Here is a 22,484-nt window from a genome sequence, read left to right on the forward strand (position 1 = left end):
TATCTCTCTCGTACTTCAGGGATACCTCTTACTGACATTTGCACTGTATGTTACTGCTGTTAAAATGTTAGTTTCATTTCTTTCGTCAGTTGCTCTTGTTTTTCCTTGGCGTGTTTTATTCTCCACACTTCCAGTTTCTAGAACCTTTTTATAACGTTTGCAACGACTGATCATGAGTACCTGGCACGATCTGCATATTCTTCAGCATACAACCGCATCGCTGCTGTAATAGTTTGCCGAGAGCCGCCATAAACGATATTTACTTTTTCGACTGTCATATATATTGTGACTGTCTCAATAGCTTTACAAGAAAGCTATGTGATTGTTGCAGCTGCAGAACCCACGATGCTGGGCTTCAAGCCCACAGGTAAACACTAGAACCTTAGCTGAGTTTCGTGTTTGCTTGCATCTGGTAGAACAGGGCAGACGTTAAAGAAAACTCTTCTCTTGACGACGGGGCATAGTTAGTGGCGCTGTTAGCTTTATGCTATTTGATCAAGTCCTTTACGTGTTATATCGTTGACGTTCTCTTAGAACCTTCTTTCAAATGCCATAGAAAAGAATCGGTGTCGTAATTCGGTGACTATAAACGATAAGAATCACTTGCGAACGTCAAGAACTTCGCCATATTGTTCGCTATAACTTGGGGAAAACAGCACCTCGATATATTTATTCATTCGGGATAAATCTGGAGTTGCCAGTCTTAGCTGCCTCGCCCCCTTTAGAGAAAGACAGCACGAATGGTGACAGGATTGATTGACCCGTGTTTCGGAGATGCGGAAGAAACAGAACTGGCAGATACTTGAAGATGGCGCAGGCTATCCCGAGAAAGCCTGCTTACGATGTTTCAGTCACCAGTTTTAAATTGCGAATCTAGGAATATACTACGGATACTACGGCGCCCTACGTATTGTTACCACAGGGATGGTGAGGACGTGATTAAAGCGCGCTCAGAGGCATTTAAAGAATCATTTTCCCGTTCTTCATACGGGAATGGGAAGGGCAAAAGCCGTACGCTAGTGATACAACTGTCATGCACTTCACAGTGGTTTGCACAGTATGGTTGTAGATGTAAATGTTGAACTGTATGGAACATACTAAGTCTTCTAACTACAGCAGCACCATAACATAGGAATTATAGCAGGAGCAATATCGAAAAAACGGTTATTCTGTTTGAACATACACTGAGGTGACAAAAGCTATGGGATACCTCCCAGTGTCGTATTGGACCTCCTTTTGCCCGGAGTAGTGCAGCAATTCGACGTGACCTGGACTCACCAAGTCGCTGAAAATCCCCTGAGAGTATTGAAACGTGCTGCATCCATAGCCGTCCATAATTGCGAAAGTATTGCCGGTGCAGTATTTTCTGCACAAACTGGCATCTCGATTAGGACCCATAAATATTCTATGGGATTCATTTCGTCCAAATCATTCGCTCGAATTGTCCAGAATGTTCCTCAAGCTAGTCGCGAACAGTTGTGGCCTGCCGACATGGCGCATTGTCATCCATAACTATTTCATCGTTGTTTGGGAACATGAAGTCCGTGAATGGCTGCAAATGGTCTCCAAGTAGCCAGACGTAATAATTTACAATCAATGATCGCTTCAGTTGGACCAGAGGACCCAGTCTATTCCGTCGAGTCATAGCCCACTCTATTACAGAGCCCACACCAGCTTGCACAGCGCCCTGTTGACAACTTGAGCGACGGTTTCGTAGGGTCTGCACCGCACCCGAACGCCACCATCAACTGAAATCGGGACTCGTCTCACGAGGACGTGGTTTTCCAGTCGTCTAGGGCCCAACCGACATGGGCGCGCTGCAGGCGACGTCGTGCAATTAGCAAAAGCTCTTTCGTCGGGAATATGCTGCCGTAGCCCATTAACGTCAAATTTCGCCGCACAGTCCCAGCGGATTCGTTCGTCGTACGACCCACATTGATTTCTGTGGTTATTTCACGCAATGTTGCTTGTCTGTTAACACTGACAACTCACAGAAAACACCGCTGTTCTCGATCGTCAAATGAAGACCGTCGGCCAATGCGCTGTCTGTGGTGACAGGCCAAGCCTCAGACTTGGTATTCTCGGCACACTCTTGACACTGGGGATCCTGGAATAATGAATACCCTAACGATTTCCGAAATGGAATGTCTCATGCGTCTGGCTTCAACTACCATTCCACGTTCAGAGTCTGTTAATTGCCGTGGTGCGGCCATAATCACGTCGGAAACGTTTTCACATGAATCACCTCAGTATGAATGACAACTCTGCTAATACACTGCCCTTTTATACCTTGTGTACAAAATACCACCGTCAGTGTATGCGTACATATCGCTGTCCCGTGACTTTACCGAACATATTTTCGAATGTCTTTGAGGAAAGAAGACAACAGGGTCCTGGATTAAACAGACTAAGAAATATATGAAAATAAACCACACGCGAGAAAAAGAGGTGACAGAAAAGGAATTTTTTATGAAGAAAGGATTGAAAGTAGGTGGCGTGGTTGAATGGAAAAATACTAAGAAGTAGCAAGACACCAGGGAATCAACCAGAATATTGTCCATGATCCTTAGGAGACCAAAACTGGAATGATTAATCAAGAATGCTAATAACAATAATGTGTAAGGGCTGTGAATGCGGATGCTACTGAATCTCGTGGTGATGGTAATGCCCTGTGACTCTAGACTAATGCCGGCCGCTGTGACCGAGCGGTTCTAGGAGCTTCAGTCTAGAACCACGCTGCTGCTACGGTCGCAGGTTTGAATCCTGCCTCGGGCATGTATGTGTGTGATGTCCTTAGGTTAGTTAGCTTTAAGTGGTTCTAAGCGTAGGGGACTGATGACCTCAAATGTTAAGTCCCACAAGGCTTAGAGCCGTTTGAACCATTTCTAGACTACTGCAATATTGAATTTATGGTGTTGTTTCATCTGAATGCAGAACTGTATAACACAAAGGACGCACGAAAGGGAGATAATTGCCATATTTGTTCATATGAACAATTTGTAGGAAAGTGAGACTACTAATTTTGAGGGGCGATCAAAAAGTTTCCGTTCGAAGGCCTTACAGTATAGAATCAGTATGTCAAGGCAAAATCGCCGTGAGCGCTGACGCAGTCATCCCACATCGACTCACCAGCTTGAAGATAACCGTTTGGTAAAACACCGTGTCCTGCTGCGTGAAGAGGTCAGTAACTAGAATGAGATTTTCACTCTGCAGCGGAGTGTGCGCTGATATGAAACTTCCTGGCAGATTAAAACTGTGTGCCGGACCGAGACTCGAACTTGGGACCTTTGCCTTTTGCGGGCAAGTGCTCTACCATCTGAGCTACCCAAGCACGACTCACGCCCCGTCCTCACAGGTTTACTTCTACCAGTACCTCATCTCCTACTTTCCAAACTTTACAGATGCTCTCCTGCGAACCTTGCAGAACTAGCACTCCTGAAAGAAAGAATATTGCGGAGACATAGCTTAGCCACAGCCTGGGGGCAGTTTCCAGAATGAGATTTTCACTCTACAGCGGAGTGTGTGCTGATATGAAACTTCTTGGCAGATTAAAACTGTGTGCCGGACCGAGACTCGAACTCGGGACCTTTGTCTTTCGCCCGAGAGCTTCTGTAAAGTTTGGAAAGTAGGAGACGAGGTACTGGCAGAAGTAAAGCTGTGAGGACGGGGCGTGAGTCGTGCTAGGGTAGCTCAGATGGTAGAGCACCTGCCCGTGAAATGCAAAGGTCCCGAGTTCGAGTCTCGGTCCGGCACACAGTTTTAATCTGCCAAAAAGTTTCAGGTCAGTAACTGCCTGCTGCGCTCCCGCCTCCGGCAGGAATCTTTGACTCGTCAAGGCTTTAATTTAAACGACTGAAGGCGTAATAATCGCATGGAGAAAGAACAGGACTATAGGGCGGGTGCTCCAGTGCCTTCGTTGGAGTTGTCGTAACTCCTACGGACGTACGTTATCATGAAGCAGCAGAACCCCTTGTTGCACCATTCCATAATGGTGGGTTTCGACAGACATGCTGCCCCATACTCGTTCTTCATCCTCCGATGGACGACTACCCGTGTGTGTCCTTAGGCAGCCAAGAAGAGAATAACAGCGTGATGGTCCTGTTTGGACGCATTTGGCAATAACATCGGCATAATTCACGTTGCTGCATTTACCGCATGCATCGGAGTCTCGCTACGTTGCAAATTTGCTGCAGCAGCGCCCTCAAACGGAAACTTTTTGATCCCCTTATAATTCTGGGATTTTCTGAGTCGATGTGATGTATCACAAATCTGTGTGGGATTGCAGGGACCAGTACTTCACGTCGGTGAGGTGGCTATCGAATGATGAGGTGTCCGTGGTGTGGTTGAACCGCCGGCAGAATGTCTCAGTCATATCCATTTGCCGCGCCAAGGTGTGGAATTGTGAGCAGGTGAGTCACCCCAATGCAATACTGGGCTTCGTTTAAGACTTTTATCTGATTAACTGCCGCTGCTAGTTTCCTTTTTACTGCCAATCTTACATTAAAATCCAAAAATAAAAAATCTACAGGCTATTTTTTAGCAGCCAGTCACTGTTAACAATGCTGCTTTGCTGGCTATTAACCCTTTGGCTGCGCATTTAGTCTGAGCGCCCGCCTTCTATATGCGTGGAATTTTCAAGTGGAGCATATACACTGACGTAAAAAAAATCTCTGCACCAAAAAATAATTAATGCTGAGTAATGAAATTTCGGGAATACATTTGTTTAGTAACATTTCAGTGGACTCTGCAAGATTACAGGTTAACATAAGCGCGAGATAAGCCATTGCAGATGTGTAATGCTGTTAGATTAACAACCGATGTAACTGCGAGAATATTGAATGCAAACGTGCTTGCATCTTTGATTCCATACTTTTAGATTTGCAGAAGGCTTTCGACACCGTTCCTCACAAGCGTCTTCTAACCAAACTGCGTGCCTACGGAGTATCGCCCCAGTTGTGCGACTGGATTCGGATTTCCTGTCAGAAAGGGCACAGTCCGTAGTAATAGACGGAAAGTCATCGAGTAAAACAGAAGTAACATCCAGCGCTCCCCAAGGAAGTGTTATAGACCCTCTATTGTTCCTGATCTATATTAACGACATAGGAGACAATCTGAGTAGCCGTCTTAGATTGTTTGCAGAAGATGCTGTCATTTACCGTCTTGTAAAGTCATCAGATTATCAAAACGACTTGCAAAATGATTTAGATGAGATATCTGTATGGTGCGAAAAGTGTCAATTGACTCTGAATAAAGAAAAGTGTGAAGTTATTCACATGAATACTAAAAGAGGTCCGCTAAATTTCGATTACGCGATAAGTCACACAAATCTGAAGACTGTAGATTCAACTAAATACTTAGGGATTACAATCACAAATAACCTAAATTGGAACGATCACATAGATAATATTTTGGGTAGAGCAAACCGAAGACTGCTATTGATTGGCAGAACACTTACAAAGTGCAACAAGTCTACTAAAGAGACTGCTTACACCACGCTTGTCCGCCCAATTCTGGGGTATTGCTGTATGGTGTGGGATCCGCATCAGGTGGGACTGACGGATGACATTGAAAAGGTACAAAGAAGGGCCGCTCGTTTTGTATTGTCGCGAAACAGGTGACATAGTGTCACAGACATGATACGTGAATTTGAGTGGCAATCGTTAAAACAAAGACGTTTTTCGTTGCGACGAGATCTTCTCATGAAACTTCAGTCACCAGTTTTCTCCTCCGAGCCGGCCGCGGTGGCCGCGTGGTTCTAGGCGCTTCAGTCCGGAACCGCGCGACTGCTACGGTCGCAGGTTCGAATCCTGCCTCGGGCATGGATGTGTGTGATGTCCTTTGGTTAGTTAGGTTTAAATAGTTCTAAATTCTAGGGGACTGATGACCTCAGATGGTAAGTCCCATAGTGCTCAGAGCCATTTGAACCATTTTCCTCCTCCGATTGCGAAAACATTCTGTTGCCACCCATCTACATAGGGAGAAATGATCATCACGATAAAATAAGAGAAATAAGGGCTCGTACAGAAAAATTTAAGTGATCTTTTTTCCCATGTGCCGTTCGAGAGTGGAACTGTAGAGAGACAGCTTGAAGGTGGTTCATTGAACGCTCTGCCAATATTGTGAACAGCAGAGTAATCACGTAGGTGTAGATGTAGATGTACTGGTGCCGGATGTCAGTTTATGGGATGGAGTTCCACGCCTGCTGCACTTGGTCAGTCAGCACAGGGATAGTGGAGATGTCGTCCGATGATGTCCCACATGCGTTAGACTGGAGACAGATATAGTGATCGAGCAGGCCAAGGCAACATGTCGACACTCTGTAGAGCATGTTACGTCACAACAGTGGTATGTGGGCGAGCGTTATCCTGTTGGAAACTGCCCTTGGAATGCTATTAATGAATGGCAGCACAACAGGTCGAATCACCAGAATTACGTACGAATTTGCTGTCAGAGTGCGTGGGATAACCAAGAGAGTGCTCCTGCTGTCATACGAAATCGCACCCTAGACCATAACTCCAGGTGTAGGTCTAGTGTGTCTAACACGCAGGCAGGTTAGTAGTGGGCCCTCGACTGGTATCCTTCTAACCAACACACGCCCATCGCTGGCATCGAGACAGAACCACCTACCTTCAGGAAACACAACAGACCCCCACCCTGCTCTCCGATGAACTAACGCTTGACACCACTGAAGTCGCTAATGGCGTGGTATGGGGACAGTGGACTGCACGCTCCAAGCCATCTGGCTCGAGCTGTCCTTGAAGTGACAGATTTTTAATAGCTCGTTGTATCACTGTGGTGCCAACTGCCACTCACACTGCTGCTGCAGATGCAGTGCCATGCGCCAGAGCATAGTAGTAGCAGCATCACGTGATCATCCGGAGCGTGGTCTTCTTGCGACCATACACTCCCGTGACCACTGCTGTCAGCAGTCATATACAGTGGCTACATTTATACCGAGTATTTCTGCGATATCGCAGAAGCAACATCGAGCTTCTCGTAAGCCTATTAGACGACTTAGCTGAAACTCGGCGAGATGCTGAAATGGCGTCTTTGCCACCTTAAAGGCTTACCTGACTAATATCAGCTCACCACGACCAATCTGAAAGGTAATATTCGCCGCACAACTCCTACTTGGTGATGCGATTTTTTTCCGTCAGTGTTTATACGATTCTAGCAGTCGATAGTTATTACGGAGAAAAAAATTAAGACACATAAAATGCAGTGTTATAGTGTTAACTTTCTTTCTTTTTTTAATCGTTATAGATACTTTTTTTAAGAGATCATATTAGGTGGAAAAATATGTAACTTTTTACATTAGCAAAACTTCAAAGTGTGGTGTCTTTCAAAACAAAAATTCAAACATAAAGGTTCATTACATTTTATACACATTTATCTAGTGTCACTTCCTTTGTAATGCATTGCGCATACAGCACACTGACTGTTGGCAGTCTTCTTTGATGTTCCTGGGAATAACGAGATAACGTGGCTCTCGGTTAGGGGAGGAAATATCAAATCAGCCGATATGCTTCCACGAAAGCCCTCTGCTGAAAATGAGATATTGAAATACACTATTGGCCATTAAAATTGCTACACCAAGAAGAAATTCAGAAGATAAACTGGTATTCATTGGGCAATATATTATCATAGAACTGACATGTGATTACGTTTCCACGTAATTTGGGTGCATAGATCCTGAGAAATCAGTACCCAGAACAACCACCTCTGGCCGTAATAACGGCCTTGATACGCCTCGGCATTGAGTGAAAAAGAGCTTGGATGGCGTGCACAGGTACAGCTGCCCATGCAGCTTCAACACGATACCACAGTTCATCAAGAGTAGTGACTGGCATATTGTGACGAGCCAGTTGCTCGGCCACCATTGACGAGACGTTTTCAATTGGTGAGAGATCTGCAAAATGTGCTGGCCAGGGCAGCAGCCGAATATTTTCTGTATCCAGAAAGGCCCGTACAGGACCTGCAACATGTGGTCGTGCATTATCCTGCTGAAATGTAGCGTTTCGCAGGGATCGAATGAAGGGTAGAGTCACGAGTCGTAACACATCTGAAATGTAATGTCCACTGTTCAAAGTGCCGTCAATGCGAACAAGAAGTGACCGAGATGTGTAACCAATGGCACCCATACCATCATGCCGGGTGATACGCCGGTATGGCGATTACGAATACACACTTCCAATGTGCGTTCACCGCGATGTGGCCAAACACGGATGCGAACATCATGATGCTGTAAACAGAACCTGGATTCATCCGAAAAAAAGACGTTATGCCATTCGTGCACCCAGGTTCGTCGTTGAGTACACCATCGCAGGCGCTCCTGTCTGTGATGAAGCGTCAGGGCTAACCGCAGCCATGGTCCATGCTGCTGCAAACGTCGTCGAACTGTTCGTGCAGATGGTTGTTGTCTTGCAAACGTCCCCATCTGTTGACTAAGGGATCGAGACGTGGCTGCACGGTGCGTTACAGCCATGCGGATGAGATACCTGTCATCTTGACTGCTAGTGATACGAGGCCGTCTGGATCCAGCACGGCGTTCCGTATAACCCTCCTGAACCCAACGGCTCCATATTCTGATAACAGTCATTGGATCTCGACCAACATGAGCAGCAGTGTAGCCATACGATAAACCGCAATAGCGATAGCCTACAATCCGACCTTTATCAAAGTCGGAAACGTGATGGTACACATTTCTCCTCCTTACACGAGGCATCACAACAACGTTTGCCGGCCGGTGTCAGTCTGGAACCGCGTGACCGCTACGGTCGCAGGTTCGAATCCTGCCTCGGGCATGGATGTGTGTGATGTTCTTAGGTTAGTTAGGTTTAAGTAGTTCTAAGTTCTAAGGGACTGATGACTACAGATGTTAAGTCCCATAGTGCTCACAGCCATTTGAACTATTTGAACAACAACTGCTGTTTGTGAATGAGAAATCGGTTGGAAACTTTCCTCTTGTCAGCAGATTGTAGGTGTCGCCACCGGCGCCAACCTTGTGTGAATGCTCGGAAAAGCTAATCTTTTGCATATCACAGCATCTTCTTCCTGTCGGTTAAATTTCGCGTCTGTAGCACGTCATCTTCGTGGTGTAGCAATTTTAATGGCCAGTAGTGTATATCTTCCCGTTTGAATTTTATACAACGCATGCGTGTTCAGCAGAGACAGATCCACCAAATGAAAAAAAATACTTTTCTATATCATTTTACAGTTTTTCGTACACATTACACTGAACTTAGCATCATGTCGCTCCCGTCGACGGCCCCCATATTTTCAGTGTAGCTCACGATGCAAGCAGGTTTTCTTTCTGATTCATTTGTGCTTCTGTCAGTTTTATCAGTCGCTATGTTTTAGCTTTTATTAAGAGTTGAAAGCCTTCTCTCTTTCCGCTTGTCGTGACACTTGAGAGCAAGAAGTTTATCTATTGACAGAAACACGATGTCACACGGCTTAAGATTTTTCCTTACAGTTCCATAAGTATGTGTCATTTTGTCATGCAAATAAGAAAATAACGCCGGGCTAGTGTACCAACTGTCAACATATGGCGCGTTTGACCTTTACCAAAATTGAGTTCTAGTGAATTGTCGGCCAGTGTGGCCGAGCGCTTGTAGGCGCTTCAGTCTGGAACTGCGCGACCGCTAAGGTCGCAGGTTCGTATCCTGCCTCGGGCATGGATGTGAGTGATGTCCTTAGGTTAGTTAGGTTTAAGTGGTTCTAAGTTCTAGGGGACTGATGACCTCAGATGTTAAGTCCCATAGCGCTCAGAGCCATTTGAACCATTTCTAGTGAATTAAGAACAATGCTTCCAGGTATTCCAACATTTACAGCAGAATCGATTTCTTTTTTTACGCCCGTTACAGCATCCATTTACACGAAACAAAAAACTTTACGCTAGATTTATAGCATTTGGATGGGACGTGCTGTTTGAAGAGGACAAGACCTTTGCAGAGAATAAAATTCTTGTGAATGCACAATTTTTTAAAAGGATGAAAAGCATCTGGAAATTTTTATCTTAGATGACTCGGAGTTCCCCTAAATTTCCAGGCTTTATCATCTCTTGGCATGATCTGCGCAAACATTGGAGTATATCGTTGATCCAATAATTGTTTATTTCATTTTTCCTCACTTGAGCCATCAGAAAATATACAGCAAGGAAACAGTAAATGTCACCACCGTTTGTGGTTTTCCACGGCCGCAGTCTTGATTTTTCACTGGTTTCGTTGCAAAGGTGCTCATAGTATAAATTACATTGCTCAGGTATGTATTTTACAATTTCTTGACCAAAACAGCTTGGAAGCGGTCATATACAGTAGATTTATCATCTAAATTGACGATTTTGCAACCAGAATGACCATTATCGAAATTACACACTTATGGGTCCAAATCATAGTCTTCCCCCCTTAAATCATCTGTTTTGTGTCTTTTAGCAGATTTGTCAGACGTATGCTCAGACTCTTCTTCGATTTCGGAGGGAGGAGCGGGAGTAACATCAAAATCTGGATCTATGTTTGCTGGTTCTCAAATATTTTGAATATTTGTGGTGACGGATTTACCTACAGGCTGATTGGAGTCACTATCTGTCCAACCATCATCAACAGGATCGCACAAATGAAGTCCGTATCGTCACTTTGATTTAGAAGACCCAGCCGCTCATCTTCCGTAACAGGACGGTAACGTCGTGTCATTTTATTCGATGACACGGAAAGTGCAGCAAACAAATCAGGTAATGTTATGATACCACTTACCTCCGGTTCAGCATTCAATAAGTTGTTCGGATGATTCCCAGTATTCCAGGAGTTAGACCGCCAACTTATATAACAATCATCTCCGACTCGCTGGACGGATAGTAGACGTCATACGTATCTATGCGATTGTAGCAGTGAACTGCTGTAAATATTTTTCATACCAAGTCGCTGGACGGATAGTAGACGTCATACGTATCTATGCGATTGTAGCAGTGAACTGCTGTAAATATTTTTCATACCAAATACGCATGGAGCATTGGAATTGTTAGCATATAACGGGTGTCTCTCGTAAGAATGGTCAGGCGCGTTTTCCCTGGTGTTTCGACAGAGATTTGCCATTTCGTTTTTGCAACGTGCAGCTGGTGTCAGTCCAAACAAATCCTGCTCACCGCCTCTTTCATACGACGCCCGGAGACTTCGGAATGCGCTGGTTTCTTTCCCGTTCCAAAGAAAATGATTTTTGAATCGGAATTTTACGTGCTCATTCAACAGGGCATTATCAGATTAGTGTAAAACGATGGTTGTTTTCCCGATATGTTACAAAAGGAACAAAAAAACGCGAAGAATAATCAGTAATCTAGCAGCAACTGAGCAGTGCGCTTGTTTATGATGGTAGCAGTCAGCACGGGCCAGGGCAGTATAGTCGTTGCTGGAGTATTCGTCAATCCTCGCGTTTTCTTGTCCCTGTTTATACATATCAGTAAAACGAATCCTGCACTGGACTGAACCGCCAGGTTAGCCGAGAGCCCTAATGCGCTGCTTCCTGGACTCGGGTAGGCGCGCCGGCCCTGGATCGAATCCGCCCGCCGGATTAACGACGAGGGCCGGCGTGCCGGCTAGCCTGGATGTGGTTTTTAGGCGGTTTTCCACATCCCTCTCGGTGAATACCGGGCTGGCCCCCACGTCCCGCCTCAGTTACACGACTCACAGACATTTGAAACACATCCTCACTTTTCCTTGATTTACACTGAACGCAGACAGATGGGTTACTCTGATTATGTCCCGGGGGGTATGGGGTGGCGGCAGGAAGGGCATCCGGCATCCCCTCCACATTAACATGCCAAATCCGATTTAACCAGGCCCACCGATCGCAAAATGCGGGACAAAGGCGCAAGCGATAGATAGATAGAATAGAATCCTGCACTGGACTAAGTTGGGACGACCGCATCTGGCACGTAAAATTCCACTTTAAAAATCATTTTGTTTGTAACGGTAAACAAACCAACGCATTCCATCGACGCTGGGTGTCGCTTGAAAGACGTGACGAGCAGCATTTGTTTGGGCTGACTCCAGCTACAGGTTGGAGAAACAAAATTTTAAATATGTGCCAAAAAACCAGAGAAAAAGCGCTTGACGGCTCTTTGAGAGAGGTCCCATATATAGGGCTACATCTGGAGCAGTGAAAGTGTTAAAATTGCAACATCAGGAAGGAAAATAAACAATGAAATTCAGCTTATTGTGTGTATAAATTACAGATAGTCCAGTCGCGTTAATATGGCCACCACCTATTTTCGACGTCAACATCCAATGATCACTCACGGACGTAGGTGGGAGTACTAGCAATGGGGGATATATAAAGTGTGTCGGTGGGGTAGCGGGGGGGAATAGGGGGGGGGGGGGGGGGCTGGAAGACAATGTAATCATTGCCGTAGTGCGAAAACGGAGCGATTTATCTGATGTCGAAAAGGGCATGACCATTGGCTTTCAGGCCAAGGGCGGAAGCATTTCCTAAATGGCTAAATGTGTTAACTGCTCACGTGCTACCGTGGTTAAAGTATACCGTGCATGGCAACATGGCGTCGGAGCAACTGTGGTACGTGTGGCGCCATAGATGATAGAGGTGAACAATAGCCACAGAGGTGCGTAAGGGCAAATACACTCCTGGAAATGGAAAAAAGAACACATTGACACCGGTGTGTCAGACCCACCATACTTGCTCCGGACACTGCGAGAGGGCTGTACAAGCAATGATCACACGCACGGCACAGCGGACACACCAGGAACCGCGGTGTTGGCCGTCGAATGGCGCTAGCTGCGCAGCATTTGTGCACCGCCGCCGTCAGTGTCAGCCAGTTTGCCGTGGAATATGGAGCTCCATCGCAGTCTTTAACACTGGTAGCATGCCGCGACAGTGTGGTCGTGAACCGTATGTGCAGTTGACGGACTTTGAGCGAGGGCGTATAGTGGGCATGCAGGAGGCCGGGTGGACGTACCGCCGAATTGCTCAACACGTGGGGCGTGAGGTCTCCACAGTACATCGATGTTGTCGCCAGTGGTCGGCGGAAGGTGCACGTGCCCGTCGACCTGGGACCGGACCGCAGCGACGCACGGATGCACGCCAAGACCGTAGGATCCTACGCAGTGCCGTAGGGGACCGCACCGCCACTTCGCAGCAAATTAGGGACACTGTTGCTCCTGGGGTATCGGCGAGGACCATTCGCAACCGTCTCCATGAAGCTGGGCTACGGTCCCGCACACCGTTAGGCCGTCTTCCGCTCACGCCCCAACATCGTGCAGCCCGCCTCCAGTGGTGTCGCGACAGGCGTGAATGGAGGGACGAATGGAGACGTGTCGTCTTCAGCGATGAGAGTCGCTTCTGCCTTGGTGCCAATGATGGTCGTATGCGTGTTTGGCGCCGTGCAGGTGAGCGCCACAATCAGGACTGCATACGACCGAGGCACACAGGGCCAACACCCGGCATCATGGTGTGGGGAGCGATCTCCTACACTGGCCGTACACCACTGGTGATCGTCGAGGGGACACTGAATAGTGCACGGTACATCCAAACCGTCATCGAACCCATCGTTCTACCATTCCTAGACCGGCAAGGGAACTTGCTGTTCCAACAGGACAATGCACGTCCGCATGTATCCCGTGCCACCCAACGTGCTCTAGAAGGTGTAAGTCAACTACCCTGGCCAGCAAGATCTCCGGATCTGTCCCCCATTGAGCATGTTTGGGACTGGATGAAGCGTCGTCTCACGCGGTCTGCACGTCCAGCACGAACGCTGGTCCAACTGAGGCGCCAGGTGGAAATGGCATGGCAAGCCGTTCCACAGGACTACATCCAGCATCTCTACGATCGTCTCCATGGGAGAATAGCAGCCTGCATTGCTGCGAAAGGTGGATATACACTGTACTAGTGCCGACATTGTGCATGCTCTGTTGCCTGTGTCTATGTGCCTGTGGTTCTGTCAGTGTGATCATGTGATGTATCTGACCCCAGGAATGTGTCAATAAAGTTTCCCCTTTCTGGGACAATGAATTCACGGTGTTCTTATTTCAATTTCCAGGAGTGTAGATGTGCAACTGTCGACGTGACTGCCCAGATGAGCCAAGTGGCTACCAACAGCGTCTCCTCAACGATCATTCAGGAAAAGTTGCTGTGTATGGACGGCTCTCCGCAGCATGCACCTGGTTCGTGCACCCATGCTGACTGCTACTCCTTGGTGACGAAGGCCGGAATTTGCACGCCAATACTGGCGACGTTTCCGTTTTTTGATGGCGCTCCATGAATCTGTTATAAGAGGCGACCAAAATGTTTACGTTCAAAGGCCGTACAGTCCAGAATTGGTATGGCAATGAGGCAAAATCGCAATGAGCATCGAGGTAATCACCCCACCGATCCACCAGGTCCTGCTGTGTGAAAAGGTTAATAACTGTCTGCTACACATTCTTGTCCAAAAGGAATCGTCGACCCTTCCAGGCCTATTTTAAGAGACTGATGGCGGTGTCAAAGCGTAGGGAGAGATCAGGACTATAAGCCGGGTGCTTGAGGGTGTCCCACTAGTAATGGATGAGGCTGACCACCAAGATCGACCAGCGTCTTGTCCTATTGCGACCAGCACAGGACTTGGCACGCCATTCCAAAATGCTGGTTTTCGATAGATACGCTGCCCCATACACATTAATCATTCCCTGATGGATATCTAACGATGTGTGTCCTTCGGCAACCAAGAAAATAATAACAGCACGTTGATCCTATCTGAATGAATTTGTTAATAACGTCGCCACAGTTCACGTTTCCGCATTTACTGCCCGCACTTTGGAAAGACACAAAAGGCCATGCAAAGCCCTTGCCTACATGTCGGTGCTTATATACTCGCATCAGAGACGTGCTAAGTTTCATGTATACTGTGGTAACGCCTTCTAACATAACATTTTTGATTGCTCCTTGTATTATCAGAACATCGTTGAAATTATGCATTACATATGTAAGTGCCTCTCTCACAGCTTGAGCCTCAGCCAGTTCTGTCCCTGTTGCAGACGCACCTCGAGCAGTCCAGCACTTGGCTGGAGCCTGGCGAGGCGCCCCTATTCTCCCCAGATGGTGCGACGTACGTGACGGTGCTGCCGGTGCAGGAGGCGGACCTGGGCAGCTACCCACACGTGGTCCAGGTGGAAACGGATACGCAGCGCGCGACCACGCTCACACAGGGCGCCTTCGAGGTCACCAGTATCGCCGCCTGGGACCACGAGAACCACCTTGTGTACGTTGCCCCCCGTCAACCACACAGACCAGTGCTCTGACCGTACAGGATTGTCGGTCAGTAGCTCAGGGGTTCCAAAGGCGACTGTGCAAAAACTAAGACACACAGAAAAACGACAAATACGAGGGTCACTCCAAAAGAAATGCACACAATTTTTTTTTAAATCCATCTTTTATTCAACATGTTTGAAAGTTTTACAGTGTTTAGATACATCCTTTAGGAACAATATTTTCATTTCTCCACATAATTTCCATCCCTCTCAACTGCCTTACGCCATCTTGGAACCAGCGCCGGTATACCCGGACAGTAAAATACTGGACCAGCCTGTTGGAGCCACTGTTTGGCAGCGTGCACAAGGGAGTCATCATCTTCAAACCTTGTTCCACGAAGAGAGTCTTTCAGTTTCCCAAAGAGATGATAGTCACATGGAGCCAGGTCAGGACTGTAAGGCGGGTGTTTCAGTGTTGTCCATCCGAGTTTTGTGATCGCTTCCATGGTTGTCAGACTGGCATGTGGCCGGACATTGTCGTGTAACAGCAAAACATCCTGCTTTTGCCGATGTGGTCGAACACGACTCAGTCGAGCTTGAATTTTCTTCAGCTCGTCACATATGCATCAAAATTTATGGTGGTTCCACTTGGCATGATGTCCACAAGTAAGAGTCCTTCGGAATCGAAAAACACCGTAGCCATAACTTTTCCAGCAGAAGGTGTGGTTTTAATTTTTTTTCTTGGGTGAATTTGCATGGTGCCACTCCATTGGTTGCCTCTTCGTCTCTGGTGAAAAATGATGGAGCCATGTTTCATCACCTGTCACAATACTTCCAAGAAATTCATCTCCACCATTCTCATACTGTTCCAAAAGTTCGCTGCATACCGTTTTTCTTGTTTCTTTGTGAGCCACTGTCAACATCCTGAGAACCCACCTGGCACAAGCCTTTTTTAACGCCAACACTTTCAGTATTCTGCAAACACTTCCTTCCCCTATCCCAACGTAGCGTGACAATTCGTTCACTGTGATGCATCTGTCAGCAGTCACCAATTCGTTAACTCTCTGCACCTTGTCTGGGGTGTGTGCAGTACGAGGCCTGCCACTGCGAGGACAATCCTCCATATTGCCGTGCCTGCTTTCGTCACGTAACCTGCTTGCCCACCGACTAACTGTACTGCAATCGACAGTAGCATCTCCGTACACCTTTTTCAACCTCTTGTGGATGTTTCCCACTGTCTCGTTTTCACAGCACAGGAATTCTATGACAGCAAGTTGCTTCTGATGAATGTCAAGTGTAGCAGCCATCTTGAAGACATGCTGTGACGGCGCCACTCACAGGAACAGGTTGAACTAAGTTTGAAAACAAGCGGGAAGGATGTAGGGGAGAGTGGGGCACTCTGAACCACGGGGCACAATGAATCATGTAGCATAATTTCAGTATAAGGCGGTAAATTATTTTTTCCCCTGTGCATATGTTGTCAGTACTGCTCTACTGACTGCCATTTGTTTCCTGCGGGATCTAGTTCCCGCCATTAGTGTTGTACTGGTGATATGTTAGTTTTGTGACAGTGAAGTAATTTTTGGAGACGTAGATAGATTAAATATTGTCCAATCCTTTGTCACCAAAGTTTAGAGAAAGAAAGTCACTGTAACAATATCAATACTGTATTTTAATGATATAGTTCTTCAAATATTAACGATGTTCATACATAACCTCACATGAGCTTTCTTTGAAATATGTACTATTGGGGCACATTGAACCAAGTTCTCTTGGGGCACAATGAGCCAGGGTGGTTCATCGTGCCCCAGGAATGTTTTAATTGTCCAATACGAGCACTCTGTACTTTGTTTCCTTAGCATGGGTAAAAACATATGTGTAGGTATTTAAGGCTTTTAAATTAGAGACTTTCAGCAGTCCTGTTTTATATTATCAGGTATGAAGATGGTTCATTCATACCACAGGAAGACGGACAGAGGTAGAACTGACCACAATGTTACGCAAGAAGCTGAACAGCATGTTCTCAATAAGGGCATGACAGTTCCGCCAAGCAGCTAAATCTCATTCAATACCTTACCCTACTCTTCAATGATATGTTCAAAACATTAAATGTGGTTCCAGTGAAAGACTGACACCAATCTATGACAATCGTAAGGTGTTTTCTGTGGAGCATGAGAAAGAATTAGTGAAGTATTTGTTGCATTCTTTTAAGATATGCTTTGGTGTTGACACTAAAACATGCAGGCACTTAGCAAGTGGGCTGGCTTTGAAAAAATGGTTCTGAGAACTGGACGGAGGGAATGGCTGCAGTGGACTGGTTCTATAGGTTCATTAAATGAAATCCCAGTTTACATATCCGAACCCCAGAGGGCTGCAGCTTATTCAGAGCAATGTCCTTTAATCGGTATACTGTTTCAAATTTCTTCAAAAACTTGTAAGACCTTTACCGGAGATACCCTACTTTTGCAGATGGTACAAGGATTTTCAATCTGGATGAAAGCAGTACCTTAACTGTACCAAATAGGCTTCCAAAGGTCTCCATCGCATCAAGGATGCACAATCTGCAGGACAAGCCTCAGTCGATGTCAGCCAGTCACAAGATCTGCAGCAAGCAGGACCATCTGCAGTGCTTAAAACCCAAACTGCTTTTCCTAATGGAGTTTCTCCTGAAATAATTTGAGGATATCCAAAGTCAGAGAACAGAAAGAAGAGCAATAAATGTAAGAGAAGATGAAGTTTAATTGCAACTGATACACTGGAGAAAGATTTGTTGCAAGCCACAAAACATCACAATAAAAAGGTCAACCTTAAGCTTTATAAGCAGGAATCAGATGACGACATTAGTGAGGCGTATTATGAAGAGAGCGATGCCAATGTGGATGTGTCTGGTGAAAACTTTGAAGACTTGGACAAATTACCAGAAACAGATGATTTCGTTTTGACCAAATTTGAACTGAAAAACAAAACACCAATTTACTAAGTGGGGAAGTTTTTGAAACCGAAGGACGACGCAGGAAACTATCAGGTATCATTTTCGAGAAAAAGTGAAAAATGGGAGGGAAATTTTATTTTCTTCAGGTAAAGGATGAAGCTTTTGTTTCAGCTAGCAGCATACTTTACATGCCCCCATGACCTGCTACTAATGGTGTGACAAAGAGACAAAAATCATATTTCAAATATGGAATCAGCTTCGAGTCCATGGATGTTCGGTAATTCCAAAATAAGTTACATGATTGTGTGCCTCCAGATTTAATTATATGATTCACATGGGGAATATATATAAACATTATGTTTAAAGCACATTTACACTTACTTTGTATGCTAAATAGGTTCTTTCAATGAACCTGTACCCCACATGTGGGGCACAATGAACCATTTATCAAATTTTCTTCAAAGGTGTGCAGCTAAAAAACAATTAATGACAATGCAATCATATAAGGTCATTTGATACTTGAATGAATAAACTGTAACATCTGTAAATCACAACTCTGTAATAAAATTATTGGATGAGTAACATGGAGAAATATTTTTTGTGGTTCAATGTGCCCCACTCTCCCCTATCTACACACTGTAAGACTTTCACACTTGCAGAATTAAAACTGTATTTTTACAAAAATAGTGTGCATTTCTTTTGTAGTGACCCTCATGTTAGGGGTAGAGCATCTCTAGAGGTTACGATAAATAATACGCAGAGGTGGCAAAAGTCATAGAATACCTTTTAATATCGTGTCGGGCATCCTGTAGGGTGTAGTGTGCTGGGTGTATTGCAGTAACTTGACATGGCATGGAATCAACAAGTCGTCGGAAGTCATGTGCAGAAATACTAAGACGTACTGCCTCTACAGTTCTCCATTAATGCAAAAGTGTTGCCGGCGCATGGATTTTGCGCAGAAACTGACCTCTCGATTATGTCTCATAAATGTTCACTCGGTGGCCATATCACTAGCTCAAACTGTCCAAAATGTTCTTCAAAACAATCACACACAATTGTGGCCTGCTGACATGCCACACAGTCATCCATAAAAATTCCTTCATTATTTGGTAACGTGAAGTCCTTGAAATGCTGCAGACGGTCTCCAAGTAGGCGAACATAACAATTTTTGGTCAATGATCAGTTCAGTTGTTCCAGAGGACCCAGCCATTCCATGGAAACACACCTCGTGCTACTATGGATACAACATCAGCTTACAAAGTGCCTCGCTGAAATCTTGGGTCCATGGATCCGAGGGGTCTGCGCCACACTTGAACTCTATCATCAGGTCTTACTAAGTAAAATCGGGACTCATTTGACCAGACCCTGGTTTTCCAGTCTTCTACAGTCCAATCGTTATGGATCAAGAGCCCAGGTGTGGTGCTGCAAGTGATGATGTACTGTTAGCAAAGGCGCTCGCATCTGTCGTCTACTGTCATAATCCATTAACACCATATTTCTACGATTATTTCAAGTTCTGCTACTTGTCTGTTAGCACTGACAACTCTACGCAATTGCTGCTGCTCTCAGTCATTAAGCGAAGGCCGTCAGCTGCTGTGTTATCCATGGAGCGAGGTAATGCTTGAATCTGGTATTCTCGGCACACTCTTGACACTGTGGATCTCAGGATATTGAATTCCTTATCAATTTGCAAAATGGGATGTGCCGTGTGTATAACTCCAACTACCATTTCACTTTTAAAGTCTGTTAATTTTCGCCATGCGGCCATAATGACGTTGGAACCTTTTCACACGAAGCACCTGAGTAAAAATGACAGCTCTGCCGTTGCTCTGCCCTCTTGTACATTGTCCATCTGATAATACAGCCATCTCTGTTGTGTCCCATGACTTTTGTCACCACAGTGTGTGTGTAGTGGCAAAGATGCAAAGAGCAATACTAGGGGGCAAAGCATCAGAACATGTACACAAATCATCTGTTCCTTATTGTCACACCAAGTAAGTTCAAGCCTGAAACTTCCTGGCACTGAGACTCGAACTCGGGACCTTTGCCTTTCGCAGGCAAGTGCTCTACCGACTGAGCTACCCAAGCACGACTCACGCCCCATGCTCACAGTTTTAATCTGCCAGGAAGTTTCATATCAGCGTACACTCCACTGCAGAGTGAAAATCTCATTCTGGAAACATCCCTCATGCTGTGGCTAAGCCATGTCTCCACAATATACTTTCTTTCAGGAGTGCTAGTTCTGCAAGTTTCGCAGGAGAGCTTCTGTAAAGTTTGGAAGGTAGGAGATGAGGTACTGGCAGAAGTAAAGCTGTGAGGACAGGGCGTGAGTCATGCTTGTGTAGTTCAGTCAGTAGAGCACTTGCCCGTGAAAGGCAAAGGTCCCGAATTCAAGTCTCGGTCCGGTACACAGTTTTAATCTGCCAGGAAGTTTCATATCAGCATACACTCCACTGCAGAGTGAAAATCTCATTCGGGAAGTTCAAGCCTGCAGATAGGCAACCCAATGAATACCTACAAACACCTACAAACTCTGATACAGTGACCCCATTCCAGAAATCCTGGAGGATCTCCAGTCTCTCCTCAAACCCTTAGGTCCATCCCAGAACCTCTGCCTGGAGTCAGTCTCTCACCCCTACCACTCTCTGCACACCTACCTTCTACACACTTCCCAAAGTCCATATACCAACCACCCAGGATGCCCCATTGTGGCTGATTAATGTGCCTCCATTGAGAGAATCTCTGCTCTAGTAGACCAAAACTTTCAGCGTATTATACATAACCTACCCTCCTATATAAAAGGTACCAATCATTTCCTTCACCGACTCTCCACTGTCCCGGTTCCATACAGTGCACTGCTCGTCACTATTGATGCCACCTCCCTTCACACTGACATCCATGGCCTTGCTGCTATTGAACACCACCTTTCCCAACACCTGACATATTCCAAATCTACAACCTCCTTGGGCACCATGACCAACTGTATCCCCACCAACAACTGCTTCTCCTTTGGAGGCATCACATTCCAACAAGTCAAGGGTATGGCACTGGGCATCTGCATAGCACCATCCTATGCCAGCCTATTTATGGGCCATCCAGAGGAATCCTTCATAACCAATACCAAACCATTCATTGATGATATCTTTGTGATCTAGATTGAAGGTGAAGACACCCTCTCCACTTTCCTCCAGGAACCAAACACCTTCGCCCTGATTTGCTTCACTCCATCCTCCTAAACCTAATATGCCACATTCCTTGATGTTGACCTCCATCTCAAGGATGTCTACTTTACCATCTCCACCCTTATCAAACCTACCAACAATGAGCAATACCTCCACTTTGACAGCTGTCACCCATTCCATACCAAGAAGTCGCTTCCATACAGCCTGTCTATCTGTGGCCATCACATCTGTAGTGACAAGCAGTCACTCTCAAAATATGCCAAGAGTCTCACTGAGGCCTTCAGAGACTGTAGTTGTCCTCCCAGTCTTGTACAGGAACTGATCTCCTGTGCCTTCTCTCTCCAGTCACCCACCATCTCTCAAAGTCCAACTGTCTGGCCACAAAGGAGCATTATCCTCCTGACTCAGAACCACTTAGGACTGGAGCAGCTATATCATATTCTCCACCAGGATTTTGACTACTTCTTGTCATGCTCTGAAATGAGAAATGTCCTACCCACCACTCTTCTTGCACCTCCCACAGTGCTTTTCCACCACCTACCGAACCTACACAATATTCTTGTCCTACACAACCTCTGCTCGCAACCCTTTGCCTCATGGCTCGTGCCCTTGTAATAGACCTAGCTGCAAGACATGTCCCATAATCCTCCCACCAACACCTACTCCAATCTAGTCACAAGCATCACCTATCTCATCAAAGGTAGGGCTACCTGTGAAAACCATTCATGTGATCTACAAGCTATGCTGCAACCACTGTTCTGTGTTCTATGTGGGCATGACAGTCAACAAGCCATCTGTCCACATGAATGGCCACCGACTGTGGCACAGAAACAACTGGACCAACCAGTTGCTGAGCATGCTGCCCACCACAATGTTCTTCATTTTAATGACTGCTTCACAGCCTGTGCCATCTCGGTCCTTCCTGCCAATGCAAGCTTTTCTGAATTGCACAGGTGGTAACTGTCCCTGAAATATATCCTACATTCCCATAATCCTTCTGGCCCCAGCCCTATCCATTACCCAGCTGTTCCCTTCCCTATTCCCACCTCAGCATTACACAGCCTTCCATTCCACCAACACAACCAAAGCAGCTTTTTACTGGCCCCCACCCCTACCCTGCTATCCCTCCCCTCCCCACCC

At 46.0% G+C, this 22,484-nt stretch overlaps 1 protein-coding gene across 1 annotated transcript in view; it reads left to right on the forward strand.

Moving 5' to 3' along the window:
* Positions 1–22,484, forward strand: part of LOC126416993 (inactive dipeptidyl peptidase 10-like) — a 1,159,463-nt gene that overhangs the window by 1,059,479 nt on the left and 77,500 nt on the right. The window contains exons 9-10 of the mRNA XM_050084879.1: positions 4,286–4,409; positions 15,018–15,241. Of these exons, the coding sequence (XP_049940836.1) occupies positions 4,286–4,409; positions 15,018–15,241 (348 nt within the window). The remainder of the gene's footprint in view (positions 1–4,285; positions 4,410–15,017; positions 15,242–22,484) is intronic.

Source organism: Schistocerca serialis, chromosome 8 (genome assembly GCF_023864345.2).
Source record: "Schistocerca serialis cubense isolate TAMUIC-IGC-003099 chromosome 8, iqSchSeri2.2, whole genome shotgun sequence".
Lineage (NCBI taxonomy): Eukaryota > Metazoa > Arthropoda > Insecta > Orthoptera > Acrididae > Schistocerca > Schistocerca serialis.